Source organism: Leucopleurus acutus (assembly GCF_964270905.1).
Source record: "Leucopleurus acutus genome assembly, chromosome: 10".
NCBI classification, from domain to species: domain Eukaryota; kingdom Metazoa; phylum Chordata; class Mammalia; order Artiodactyla; family Delphinidae; genus Leucopleurus; species Leucopleurus acutus.
The window spans coordinates 26,262,897-26,276,627 of NC_139153.1; the positions used below are offsets into that span (position 1 = coordinate 26,262,897).

At 41.2% G+C, this 13,731-nt stretch overlaps 1 protein-coding gene across 1 annotated transcript in view; it reads left to right on the top strand.

Annotated features, from left to right (window-relative positions):
• PRICKLE2 (prickle planar cell polarity protein 2) overlaps positions 1 to 13,731 on the top strand; it is a gene marked incomplete at both ends in the record, with an annotated part of 337,443 nt that overhangs the window by 232,580 nt on the left and 91,132 nt on the right. Inside the window, 1 exon segment of the mRNA XM_082848660.1 lies at positions 7,849 to 8,032. Within this exon segment, the coding sequence (XP_082704786.1) occupies positions 7,849 to 8,032 (184 nt within the window).

Genomic DNA, 13,731 nt, shown 5'->3' on the forward strand with positions numbered 1-13,731 from the left:
CTTTTTTGGCTAAGAATACCCACTGTTTCTTTAGTCAATTAGATCCAGGCAGCCTGCAGCCCAGTACAATCTCTCTTCACTCAAAACACGTATTTACCTGTTTTTTAGTAAAAAAAAAAAAACGCGTAAAGTGGGAAAGGTGTTCCACAGTGCGGTAAACTGAGAATAATTTTTGGCTCATTTTAGGCTGGTGCTCTACATGTGTGTGATACGTTTCCAATAAGTCCTCATTGGAAATTTGAGGAAATTGGGCAGCAGAGCAGACTGGGGAAGCCTGGCTCCTGCCCAGCCCCTCGTAAGTCTGGCCTGCCGAGGACAGATCCTTTAGGTGGTTGGCAGTGACATAAGTTATCACACCCTTGAGAGTCTGTGACCGATGTACAAAGACACAATTCAAAGCCAGGGCTTAGTGGTTTTAAATTATCCATGCCCCATCTCTCCCTACTTGCACAGAAAATTGAAAGTTGATAGCTGTAGAAATCTGGTTTTCAGATGTTTTTTATCTGAGGAACCTAACTTAACTCTGTGATACCCGTAAGTGTACATTGCAATTCCAGCGTTTTTGGCGTCTTCCACGCTACGTAAATAAATTCTCTGATCCTGCTACAGGGCACCAGATCAGAACAAACCCACTTATCTGCATTGAAGAATGCACATCTCCTTGCCGAGAGTGTACATGTGTGGGTAGCTCTGGCTCATGTCTTTTTATTTCGGGCCAGAGTCTTGTCCCTTGGTCCTCGCTGATGGCGTGCACATAGAATGAAATCTGGTCTCTGGTTTCTTAACATGAGGGAAAAAGGGGACCCAGCAGCTGTTTCTGTTTAACAGTGATTATCTCTGGGATTGTGAGTGTTTGAATTATTTTTTTTCTTCTTGCTTATCTGTAATTCCTGATTCTTTTCTACATACGTTGTATATTGCTTTTCTTTTTAGGATAAGGAGGTAGTAGCTTTAAATTACCATAGGAGAAAAAGGCTTCCTCTTATTAAGAATAAAAGGAGTTATTCTTTTGCCTTTAGTGAACTCCAGTCATGGAAGAATTTAAACACCTAGGATGCATTTATTATTCAGCAAAAAGCTATGGAGGCTTTTGGGTTCTTTTAGCCCTCTGTTTTTAACAAAAATGTCTTTTCCCACACCTGATCTCAGCTGCCTGAGGCATTGCCGTATTCAGCCCAGAACTTTGCATTCCTCATCTATCACTTGATTTGTGTTGGGACTGAGCCACTCTTCAAGCAGTCTGTCCTTTGACCCTGTGCATAAAAGTGTCCTGAACCTGATCTGACCGTGGACTTGGGACACAGAAGCCCATACCACAGGGGAGGTAGAAGGCAGGAGCAAAAAGCAGGCTGGCAATGAGGGACACTGTTCTGGTGGCTGGTGTGGTCCTGCTTCTCACCAGCATCTTTTCACACACATGCCCCAGAGGGACCTAGCTGAGTGACAGGTGGGCTTAGTGATATAAGAGTTTAATACATGGTAGTCCGGAGGGGTTGGCATAGATCCCCTGGAACAGTTTTAAAAATGTCCATTGTCCAGAGACCATCCGGTAATGTTGGTAGAACACGCCAGTTTTCAGACTATACTCTGACTCAGGTGCTCCCCTTCTAACTGGGAGGCTAGCTACAGAAAAATGTCCTCCAAGTGCACGTCAGAATCACCTGGAATGCTGGTGGACATGCACTTCCGGGGCCCTGTCTCAGTCCTATCAAATCAAAGTCATTGGGGCACATCACTGCTCCCCAGTCATCTCCATGTAATGTCTTAGAAACCGGATATACAATTTCCTATGACTAGAATCATCATGATCTTCAGAGTTTGATGATTAGGAATTATCTGTCTCTTAAAAGCCATCGATCGCCTCTGTTTTTCTTTTTGTCTTTCTACCATCTGTCAAATTATTGGACACCTACTTTATGTTTTGATAATACTAGAAATGACCTTCAACTGTCCTGGGAAGTATGCTGGTTTCCAGACTTGTGTCTTTGGAACCCTTGGGAGGTTAGGACCATGAAAATGCCTGGGTGTTGGGAGAAGGTTGAGCTCAAGAGAAGTTGGGCTCCGGGCCTCCTTCTGTCACATCAACTTGGGCAGCTCTCTTTTATATATTGAGTTTCCACATGGGAGTTCTTTTGCAAAAAATATTTTCCTCTCATTAAAAAAAGAAGAAGAAAGAGAAGAGGGATGAAAGAGAGAAAGAAGGAAAGCGCGGAGGGGGAGGACTTAATGATGTGTTTCCAATCCTATCCAAATCTAGAATCCTGCAGTTTTTGACTTGAACGTGTCAGCATCGTGTGACAACGGAAGACTCCTTTCTTTCCTTCATCCTGTCGCTTCTCACACAAAACAAGACATTGTGGTTCAGGATTCAGTGTTATAAATAACCTGTCAACATCTCAAAGATGAGACACCCCCCCTAGAGACACACCGCCCCCCAATCTATTTATAATGAGTCCTTCGGAATCACGGTAGGTGAGTTAATTGGTATAAATTGTTAGTCATTTTGCAAATGCTGCGGTCACTGGTGCAGATGACCAGAGTACTTTGAGACGGTTCAAAAGAGAGCCTTCAATACCTGCCGGTATTGTGTATTTCATGGAAGAGCCACTGGTGGCTTCTGAATACGGAAGCGAATGAATTTACAGCTGCAGGTTTCGGGTGGGGGGTGGCAAGCGTTGTTGCTGGGTAGAGGGAAGAAGGGAGACGGAGGATGCAGGATCTCTGCTCTCTGAATCATGCCTTATTCCTTGGAAACCTGTCATTCACAAACCCAATTATGTACAGGTAGAATGTCACCTCTGACAGAATGAAACCAATGCAAGCTTTGTATGATTGGGTTTTTTAATGAAATCCTGCTTTACTAGCAGGTTCTATTTTCATAAATGTCTCTTTAAAAAAAAAAAAGCCAAATCATATACTTCCCCACGCACTCCTGAGAAGCTTTAATCAGTGTGTCGAATCAGTGAGCTGTTGGGTGTTGCTGTGTGCATTTTGCCAAGAGGGAGAGAAAGACGTGAGGACCGAGAGAAATGCTCTTGGCTCTACCTCTGACCCCTCCACACCTTTCTGAGCATCTGGGCCTTGCGTTCCTCATTTGTAAACAGAAGTTGTTAAATTAGTCTCTCCGAAGGCTGTCATGGAAGCACTCAAAGGGTTAAAAATTCTCTGCAAATAATAATGCCTTGCCACAGAAGTGCCTGTTCATTATAAATGAGGAATGGAAGGCAGGCAGCTAGCAGGGAAAATACGTACGGTCCTTGTGGTTTTGATTTACCTTTTTTTTCTTTTTTCCTTTTTCTGGTTTCCTCTTTGGTTTTGATTTTTCTGAATGTGTTTGTTGTTCAGGAGTGAGAGGCTGTTCTCTGGTTGGAGTCAGGTATGCCCTCTGTAGGTTGTTATTAGGGCTCGGGGGTCAGATTGATCCTACTTTGAATCTCTGTTCTGCTGGCTATTTCAGGTGTACTTTGAACATGTTGCTTAAACTCTCTGAGCCTTTGTTCTCTGGAAAGTGGGAGTGATATTTCCTTTCTCGGATGACTGGTGTGCGAATCTGGGCTCGTGCGTGTCAGGTGTAAGCAAGTCAGGTGCTGCGCGTCCTGCTCCGGTGCCTCCACGCTAATCCTGCTTGCCCTTATCCGGCTTCACCATTCTTGTTTTGCGTCGCACTTAGCATCTTTAATGTGCTATTGCATATGATCGAATGATTTGTTATGTTTGTTGCTTATTGTTTGTTTCTTCCCCTCTGAGACTATAGGTTCTATGAGGGGAGGGACCTTTATTTGTTTTCGCTGGGTATCAGTAGTGCCTAGAGCAGTACCTGGCAGATGGTAGGTACTTGGTGGTTCTTTGCTGAATGACTAAAGAGGGCCCGAAGCCCTCGCCCCTTTCTCCCTCCTGTTCAGGCTCCTACTCGGTGAGACTCATTATGGATCTGTTTCTTTAATTCTGTGTTTTGCTTTCGTCTTGTCTTTGTTCCTTCTTCTGGAGCTTCGAAGTTCATTAGATTATGTCCATCCAGCGTTAAAAAGTGTGCTGTTCCCTGCCTTGCTGAATAAATGAGTTTCGCTGATGAATATTCTGCAGACTGCATTTAGAAAAAAGATCTCTACATTTTGTTCTAAAAGTATGACTTTCTAGTAAAAAACCATTAGTCACCAAAGAGCTTCCTGAACTTGCTTAAACACACTGAAACTTTTTTCTTCCCTTAAGTCATAAACTGACATAAAAAGTTTCGGAGGGAAAAAAAAAAAACCGAAACCCTGACTGCTTCCCAAGACCCCTGACTTGTTTACAGTAGCTAATTAATTAAAGAGTTACTGTTAAAATGAGCTCAGACTATTTTTAAAAGCAATAGCCAGGGTTTGGATGAAGCTTCTCTGAGGTTGGAGATGCAAACCAGATCCAAGTGTGCATTCTGTCTGGGTATATCTTCAGTCGGATGAAAGGCAGGAAGTGGGAGAATCTGACAAGCCTCACTTGGCTGGACAAAACTGATTTTGTTTCTTTAAATGCATTTTGGTGTCAAAATTCAGGCCAAGACATTAAAAGAATAGGGACAAAAACCGACTGATCATCTCAATAGATGCAAAAAAGCATCTGACAAAATCCAACACGCTTTGTTGATAAAAACACTCAATGACTAGCATAGAAGGAAGCTTTTTCAACTTAAAAAAGGAAAGTTACCAAAAAACGCACAATTATGTAATACTTGATGGGGAAGGATTGGATACTTTCCCTTAAGGTCAGGAACAAGACAGAGAGCTCCACACTTGCCACTTCTGTTCACTGGAGGACCTAGCCAGAGCAGTAAGGCAAGATAAAGAAAAAAATCAGCATTAGATTGGAAAGGAAGGAGTGCAACGGTCTCTATTCACAGATGATGTGATCTTGTATATAGGAAATCCTAAGGAATACACACACACACACACACACACACACACACACACACACACACTGTTTGAACTAATAAACCAGCTCAGCAAAATTGTAACATACAAGATCAAGGTACAGAAATCATTTGTGTTTCTCTACGCCACAATCTGAAAATGTAATTATGCAAACAATTCCATTTACAATAATGTCAAAAAGAATAATATACTTGGGAGTGAACTTAACAAAAGAAGTGCACAACTTGTACCTGAAAACCACGAAATATCATTGAAAGAAATTCGAGTAAACTGAAATAAATGGAAAGACGTTCTTTGTTCATGGATTGGAAGACTTAATATTGTTACGATAGCAATACTCTCCGAATTAAAGATTCAGTGCGATCCCTGTCAAAATCCCAGCTTGATTTTTTGCAAAAATTGGCAAGCCAACCCTAAAATTTATATTGATAATTCAGATGTCAGGGGCCCAAAGAGCCAAAATAATTTTTTAAAAGAAGAATAGAGACTGAGTGAACTGATAAGGATGATTATAATTTTTGTGACTTTCTGTTTGAATTAAAAAAAAAAAAAAAAGAACAGAGTTGGAGGGCTCACACTTCACAATCTCAGAACTTACTACAAAAAACTACAGTAATCAAGACAGTATGGTACTAGCATAAGGATACACATATAGATCAATGGAATAGAATTGAGAGACCAGAATAAACCCTTACATTTATGATCAATTGATTTTTGACAAAGGTCAATGCAGTTGAATGGTGCTGGGACAGTTAGATAGGCACATGAGGATGAAGTTGGACTCCTACTTCATGCCATATACAAAACGCAACTCAGAATGGGTCATAGACTCAAGTATAAGCGCTAAAACCATAAAACTCTTAGATGAAAATACAAGAGTAAATCTTAATGACCTTGGGTCAAGCAACGGTTTCTTAAATATGATACCCAAAGCATAAGGAACAACAAAAAAAATTGGGCTTCCTCAAAACCAAAAACTTCGGTGTTTCAAAGGACGTCATCAAGAAAGGGAAGACAGCCCACCAAATGAGAGAAAATTTTTACAAAGCATACAGCTGATAAGGGCTTGTATCCAGAAAGTATATAAGGAATGCTTTCAGTTCAACAATAAAAAGACAGTTTTAAATGAACTAAAGATTTGAATAGCCATTTCTCCAAAGAAGATATATAATAAGCACATAAAAAGATGCTTAACATCATTAGTCATTAAGGAAGTACAAATCAAAACCATTGTAAGATACCACTTCACACCCACTAGGCAACAATCAAAGAGAAAGACAGTGTCAAGTGCAGCAAGAATGTGGAGAAAATGGAGCACTCGTTCATTAACAGGTGGGAATGTAAAAAAGAGCAGATATTTTGGAAAACAGTTTGATAGTTCCTCAAAATGTTAAACGTAAAGTTACTGTATGACCCAGCAATTCCATTCCTAGGTAAATACCCAAGAGAATTGAAAACATATATCCATACAAAAAACCACGTACATAAATAAAGCACCATTATTCAAAAAAACTAAAAAGTGGAAACAATGCAAATGTCTACCAGTTGATAAATGGATAAACAAAATTTAGTTTATGGAACATTATAATGCAATAAAAGGAAATAAAAGATTGACACATGCTTCAACATGGATTTATCTTGAAAACATCATGCTGTGTGAAAGAAGCCAGTTTCAAAAGACTGCGTGTAGTAAGATTCCATTTATGTGAAATTTCCAGTACAGGTAAAACTTTAGAGACAGGAAATAGATTAGTGGTTGTCAGGGCCTGGGGGGAGGGGAAGGTGGGAAGTTACTGCTAATGCACATGGAGTTTCATTTGAGGGTGAAGAAAATGTTCTAAAATTAGTGGTGATGCTTTCACATCTCTGAGAATATACTAAAAACCAATGAATTGTAGACTTTAAAATGGTGAATTTTATGGTGTGTGGATTATATCTTCACAAAGCTGTTGTCAAAAAATTCAGGCATATGGGGATTAGAATTCTGGGCTGTTTCATCAGGTTTATAAGGTGCTCCTGAAGCTAATTCTGAAGGTCAGAGTACAGGTACAACAGCTTATTAAAATTATTTCCTCCTTTATTTTTTTCTTTTCTTTTTATTTTACTGGTAGAAGCTAGAAATGCTCTTGTGTTGCTGACATCAGCGTTTTTATTGCTTCATCATTTTTGTAGCCATGGAAAAGGGAACAGATGGTAATCTTAAAAGAGAAATGTTTTATTTGGGGGAGAGAATTGTTATCTTTGGCTGCTATCTTTTGAAATAATTCACATGCATGATCCTCTTGTATATTAAAAAAAAGCTACCAATGTGGGGTAATTTGGGGTTTCTAATTAGAATTTCAAACCTACAAGTACCTTTAGTGGAGGTGGAAATGTCTTTCCCATGAGATCGTAGGGTCAGCTTTGTTTAATGGGCAAAAATATTTTTGCTCTTCTTAAAGAAAGTCTCACCTGCAGTTATTTTTATAACCACTTCTTTTTCCTAAGGTCTAGAAACCTTTTATAAAAACGGAATGTTGTCACTATTTGTTAAACCTACTGGTAATATTTCTGGTCTGCATATGTATTGTGTATATTTAATTACTCTTCCAGTCAAGGAAATTGTGGTCAAGGTCCATATCTAGTGTTCTACCTAGTAAAATAAAAGGTGTTCTGACATTCCTCTTGGGATACTGATGTAGAAGAAGAGGTTGCAGTCCATGTTTAAATACCCTTAGCGTGCTTACCTGGTGGCCTCTGATGGCTCAGGACGTTTCCAGGTACGCAGTGCCACGCCTTCTACAAAGACAGGCGTGCTGTGGAACTCTCCTTCAGATGCCAGAAGCCGGTTGCCAAGGAATGTGTTTGTGGTTTGGGATCCAAGGGCTGGTGAGTGGCCGGCCAAGTGAAAAACATGGTTTCTTTTGCCTTCCTTCTCACCTCCCGCCTTTGCCGCTTGCAGGAAGATCTGCCTGCACTGCAAGTGCCCTCAGGAGGAGCACATGGTGACGGTGATGCCCCTGGCGATGGAGAAGACTGTCAGCAAACTCATGTTTGACTTCCAGAGGAACTCGACCTCGGATGACGACTCAGGCTGTGCCTTGGAGGAGTACGCCTGGGTCCCGCCGGGGCTGAAGCCTGAACAGGTACCGTTCTTGACAGGAGGGCATTGGTGGGGTTGGCTTTTACCTTTGTCTTACCCGTCCTTCCTCATTCCGGTTCAGAAGGGAGAGTTGACTTTGCTGATTCAGAGAAGTGGGGCTACATGGGATGAAGATGTCTGGGGCCCCAGTGGGAAACCAGAAAGAGAGATGAAACTGAGCCTTGGGTGGGCCATGGCTAATTCATTCTGTATTGCCATTTTTAACTGTTACCAAAAGATTGTCTAGAAACATTAGATAATGAAACTTCATTTTTGGAGAGGGAAGGGACGTTCTACAATGGCCATCAATCTTAATGTTAAGATTCTTTGTAAGTAAGTAAGGATTTACCTTATTCTTCCCAGTGATCTAATGCTGCGTTCAAAAGTTTGGCCTGTCTGTGCAAAGAAAGACATTGACATTTCCTGAATATTTTGGCACTGCCCACAGGCTGTAAATATTATTGACTTGGTTAGATGAACTTGGTTTCTTTCGTTTCACTGCATTTCTCTCAGTGATATACAGCTTCTGCTTTGCATTCCTTGGTACTTGGAATTTTCTCTTCCACGAGCCTCATGTTGGTTTAGAAGCCCCTCCTGTAAGCTGGATATTGTCATCATCTTCCCTGTGCGTCTCTGAGACACAGGTTTATCAGAATCTTAAGTGTGTGACCACTATACCCTTCCTCTGACACAAGAAGTTTCTTTCTCTGGAGATCTTCTCTATGTCTGACAATGTTTTGAAGCTTAAAAACCCTGAAATGTGAAGTCAGGAACTTGAGATGTGGTGATGCTTTTAGAAAAGATTCTTTATGGTTAGGGAAGACCTAAGAATTCACCAAGAACTTAAGGGTGGGACCCTGATAACACCTCTTTGGTTAGCCATTTCTTGTCTATGGCCATACCACCCTGAATGCACCCGATCTCGTCTTCCATTAGCCATTTCTTCTTCTTCCTTTCTTTCTGAGGTTGTAAATTAACAGATGAAATCAAGCACACAGGCAGGATTTGTTTAGCCAGCAAAGGATTGTTTAAATTTCGAATTAGTCACTAATACTTAAAAATTACTAACACTTAAAAATTAGGAAATTTTAATTTTAAAGTTTAAAATCTTACTCTTCAGGGATTTGTGTGCAGGCCATTTAGTTGAGCACTAGTACTTCTTTCCAGGAAGTGTTCAGAAAGAATGACTCTCCAAAGTCACCCTAGTCTCCACTAAGCCCTTTTGTGTTAATCTTCCTACGCCCCACAGGCACTTCCGGTTTGTGATCTCTACTCTGATCCTTACTAGGAAGAAAATGTCTTAGAACAGAAACATTCACAGAAAATAATCTGCATGAGAATTGAAGGGACTTCTGCGTTGGGTTATCGGCAGAAAGAAAGAAGTGTGTTTTCTCTTAGTTTGTAGGTTTAGGTTATATCTTGATTTTCTTCTGTTCCAGTAAAGACTGTATTATTAAAGAGTAAGTTGAAGAAGAATGAGAGTATTTGATTGAGTTTGTCTGGAAACTCAGATGAGGTGGTGGGTGACTGAATATCTGTGTTTGACATCACGATTCTACTGGCAGTACTTGAGCAGTGAGTTTTCACACCTCGATACAGCTGTGAGCTTGTTTCGTTTTCTTGCTAACCTCATTTCCAGCAGCTTCTAAGAGACCCACGCTTCTTTTATTCACATTGCTTCCTGCTGAGTTGGGCGCTGAAATTCCAAAGTTAAGCTATTTTCAGTTCCCTGCTTAGGTAGATTCTTTTCTAAGGCCATTAAATATCATTCTATGGTGTTCATATTCAGAGAACATTTTCTACTGCCCCAAGAGAACAGGCAGTTGCAGAAGCTAAAGATCTTGGTTACATTCACCAATTCCAAAAGCAAGTGCTTATGTATTTTTGAAGGCCACTTGCCTCATCCAAAGTGAACGTCTTTGGAAAACAAAATGACTTTCTTTGATTTGTTTTGAAAGAAAATGTTTAATGCTAGGACTTCCCTGTGGGCGCAGTGGTTAAGAATCCGCCTGCCACTGCAGGGGACACGGGTTCGATCCCGGGTTCGATCCCTGGTCCGGGAAGATCCCACATGCCAGGGAGCAACTAAGCCCACGTGCCCACACACCGCAATGAAGAATAGGCCCCACTCGCTGCAACTAGAGAAAGCCTGCGCACAGCAATGAAGACCCAACGCAGCCAAAAAAAATTTTTTTAATAAATAAATAATAAATTTTAAAAAATGATTAATGCTATTAAACAAGTGGTTTGAATTATGTCAGATGGCAGGATATTCCCGTCTCTTATAACTGTATTTTTCTTTAAATGGTTTTCTCTATTCCCTACACTTACTCAAACCTATATGATACAGATGATTAGAAAGGAAATCGTTCTCCAGAGAGAGACTGTCTCTTTAAGCTGTTTGAAGGGCTCTATATTTGTCTAATAAACTGTGGATCTGTATTAAAGGTGTTTCAGGGGATCATGTTGCATGAAAAAAATGGTCTTCAAATTTTTTAATTATGAGATCTTTTAAAGTCTGTTATTAATGGAACTGATTATAGGTTTAAAGATTTTTTAAAAGCTGCCTAGTAGCTTTTAGAAAAATTTGAGACCCTAAATGCCTTTTACTAATAAAAATTCTGATGTTTAATACGATGTTAGTGGTCTCTGGTTTGAGAAAAACCATTTTTCTATCAAGAGAAATTACAGTGAACATTCAAATGCTGGAGGTCGTGCTGGAGGAGAAATAGTCCAGACAAGGTAGGGTTCCAAGTAATGTGTTTTCATTCTTGTTAGAAACCTTTCATTGTATTCCCTGGTCGTGGGGTTGGTAATATGCCTTCAGGTGACACTCTTTATTATTCTATTTCTTCTGAGAAATGCCTTCTTCAGTTCAATATAACGTGAACGAAAGTTACCTCCGTTTTAGGGAGGTGTTCTTGAACACCGGCACTTAATTTTATAAAAATCCATTAGCTGCAGAACGCAACCTTCTTAAAATAGTGTGGAAAATGATAAATATAACAGTCGATGCTGGAAAAGAAAGGCTTCTCTCTTGTATTTTTTAATGGCTGGACTGAAAACTGATCGGAGAAGTTGCCCAGATCCTTTGCCTCTGCTCGCTGCGAATGAGGTGTTTAGTATTATCTAGAGAGCCCTGCGGAGGCAGAGCAGAGAACTGGAGTCTTCCTTGATTGACCATCTGAAGTTATCTATAAGGCTCCAATTTCTCTTCAGGCTTGAGCAATTCATCGTATGTGCCCTGTCTCCTAGAGATGCTATGGTGATACACTTACAGTAGATAATACTTTAGGAAGAATTTGGAAATTATTTAACAAGCTTTAAGAAAGGAAAACGGTGAGCAGGGTTTCTCAATCTCAGTGCTGTTGACATTTTAAGCTGAATAATTCTTGGTGTCGGGGCGGTCCTGTGCATTGTAGGATGATTAGCAGTGTCCCTGGCCTCCACCGACCAGATGTCAGTAGCACTCACCACCCTCTCCCCGCAACGTTGGGGTGACCACACATGTGTCCAGATATTGCCCATTGCCCCTGGGGGATGAGCCGGGCACCCCAGTTGAGAACCACTGGGTAAAAGTAATGGTAGGACCTGGAGGACATGTCAGCACAAGTCGGGCCCAGTCAGAACAAGAAAAGGATGACTCAATTCAGCAAACCTTTATTTGAGCACCTACCAGGTCCTAGCCCTGGTGTTATAGCTGCTGCCTTGAAAGGAGGCTGAGTGTTTGGCAGAGTGAAGAAGGCGATCCCACGCTGCTCAAGCAGAGGCCAGTGCTCTCCGAGGTGGATCCTGCCATCCTCCCGAGAAGTCAAAACAAGAAGTGAAATGGTGTGCAGGACAGGTGACAGGTGGGTCACCATTTGTCCTCCAAAACAGGAATAGCTATCTCCTTCTATAATGGGAAGACTTGCCCATTGAAAAAAAGGGAAAGATAAGAAGAAAGAAAGCAGATAAAAATCACTCATAATTCTCCCAACCAAGGAAAATTGTTTTCCAACCTTTTTTGCATGTGTGTAACAAGTATATATATGGGGCACATTTCTGTTTTGTTTTGGACAGAAATGTGATGATGCTGTCCACTTATCCTGAAATTTTTTTCAGTTTATGTATCATGAACTTTTTTTCTGTGTTTTTTTCTATATTTAGACCCAGATCATCTTTGGGAGTGGCTGTATAGTTCTCCACTGGTAGTTACTAACCTGTAGTGGCACCACCCACCACTAGGGCGTGCTTGGAAATGTATGTTTAGAAGCGGGGGTTGAGGGGTGGGGGAACTTCCCAGGCGGTCCAGAGGTTAAGACTTCATCTTCCAGTGCAGGGGATGTGGGTTCGATCGCTGGGCAGGGATCCCACATGCCTCGAGGCCAAGAAACCAAAACATAAAACAGCAGCAGTATTGTAACAGATTCAATAATAAAGATTTTAAAGACGGTCCACATCAAAAAAAAAAAAAAAAAATCTCAGAAGCGGGTAGTTATTGTCAAAATGACTAGGGAACCTCCACTAGTATTTCAGTGGGTGGGGGCTTGGGATGCTAAACAGCCTGAAAAGGATCAGACGATAGCGCTGGAAGGAGAATTGACCCCTCCCAAATGCCAAGAGTACCACCATGAACTGAAAATTTATTTTTGAACGTGTGCAGCCTTGGTAGCTTTTCTCTATATTAAGTAAACGGGAGCAGCCGCCCTTTCTGCACACTTGCTTGCTCGTCGCCTTCAGCACGATTCCTAGAGGTGGATAGGTCACGTGTAAACCTCTTTAAGACTTTTGATTCATTGTGCCAAACTGCCCTCCGGAAATGTTGTGGCCGGTGCGTCCTCTGGGTGGATAGACTTCATTGGGTACATAAGGATACGTTTTTTTTTTTTTATTAGTGCTTCTACTCCTGATCCTTGAAAATCTGAAGAGACCATCAGATTGCTTCTCCTGAGCTGAGTGTCCTTTTCATTGATGTTTTGGATACTCCAGGTATCCATGGAGAGTTCTCAAATGTGGATGTCACCAAATGTTAGTCATTTTACCTTGACCTTAACCGTTTTTTTGCACATAAAAAATAGCCATTGGGTTATTTGTCTGGAACTCTCAACGTTCACTTCAAACTATTGCAGGAAGGATGAAGAGTGGATACTAGTAGTAATTGCCCAATTTTTGGCTTTCAAAGCGTTCTTCCATATGTGGCAAAATAGACTCTCCAGTACTACCTAAAGATGGGGCTGAATTAGCTGGTTTTGAGCCCTGTGAAACTCTAAAATCTATTTGCTGAGGGTACCTAAAGTTCTTTATTTGGCTTTTCATTTTAATTTGATGACTGTTACTCATCCATCAGATGTCAAGGAGTGTCTCCTCAAGGAGTCTCTCTGGCCACCCCACCCTCCCAATACAAGACTAGGTCTCCAGTCCCACGCTTTGTGACAGTCCCCACAGTTTTCCTTTCTAGTGCCTCTCAAACTTGTACTTACTTAGCAGCGTAATTTTTTGTTTAATATTTGGCTCCCCCACTTTGCTTTAAGATCCAGGAGGGCAGAGATCTTGTCTGCTTTGTTCTTCGGGAATTTTCCAGCACCTAGCACAGCACCTGACATGTGGCAGGCACCCCACCACTGTTTGTTAAGAGGCAGGCAGGTCACCGGAATCCTCTGCAGAAGCAGAGATGTTCAGGGTTGCATCACACAGTGAAAAGATAAAGGTCTTATAAATGAT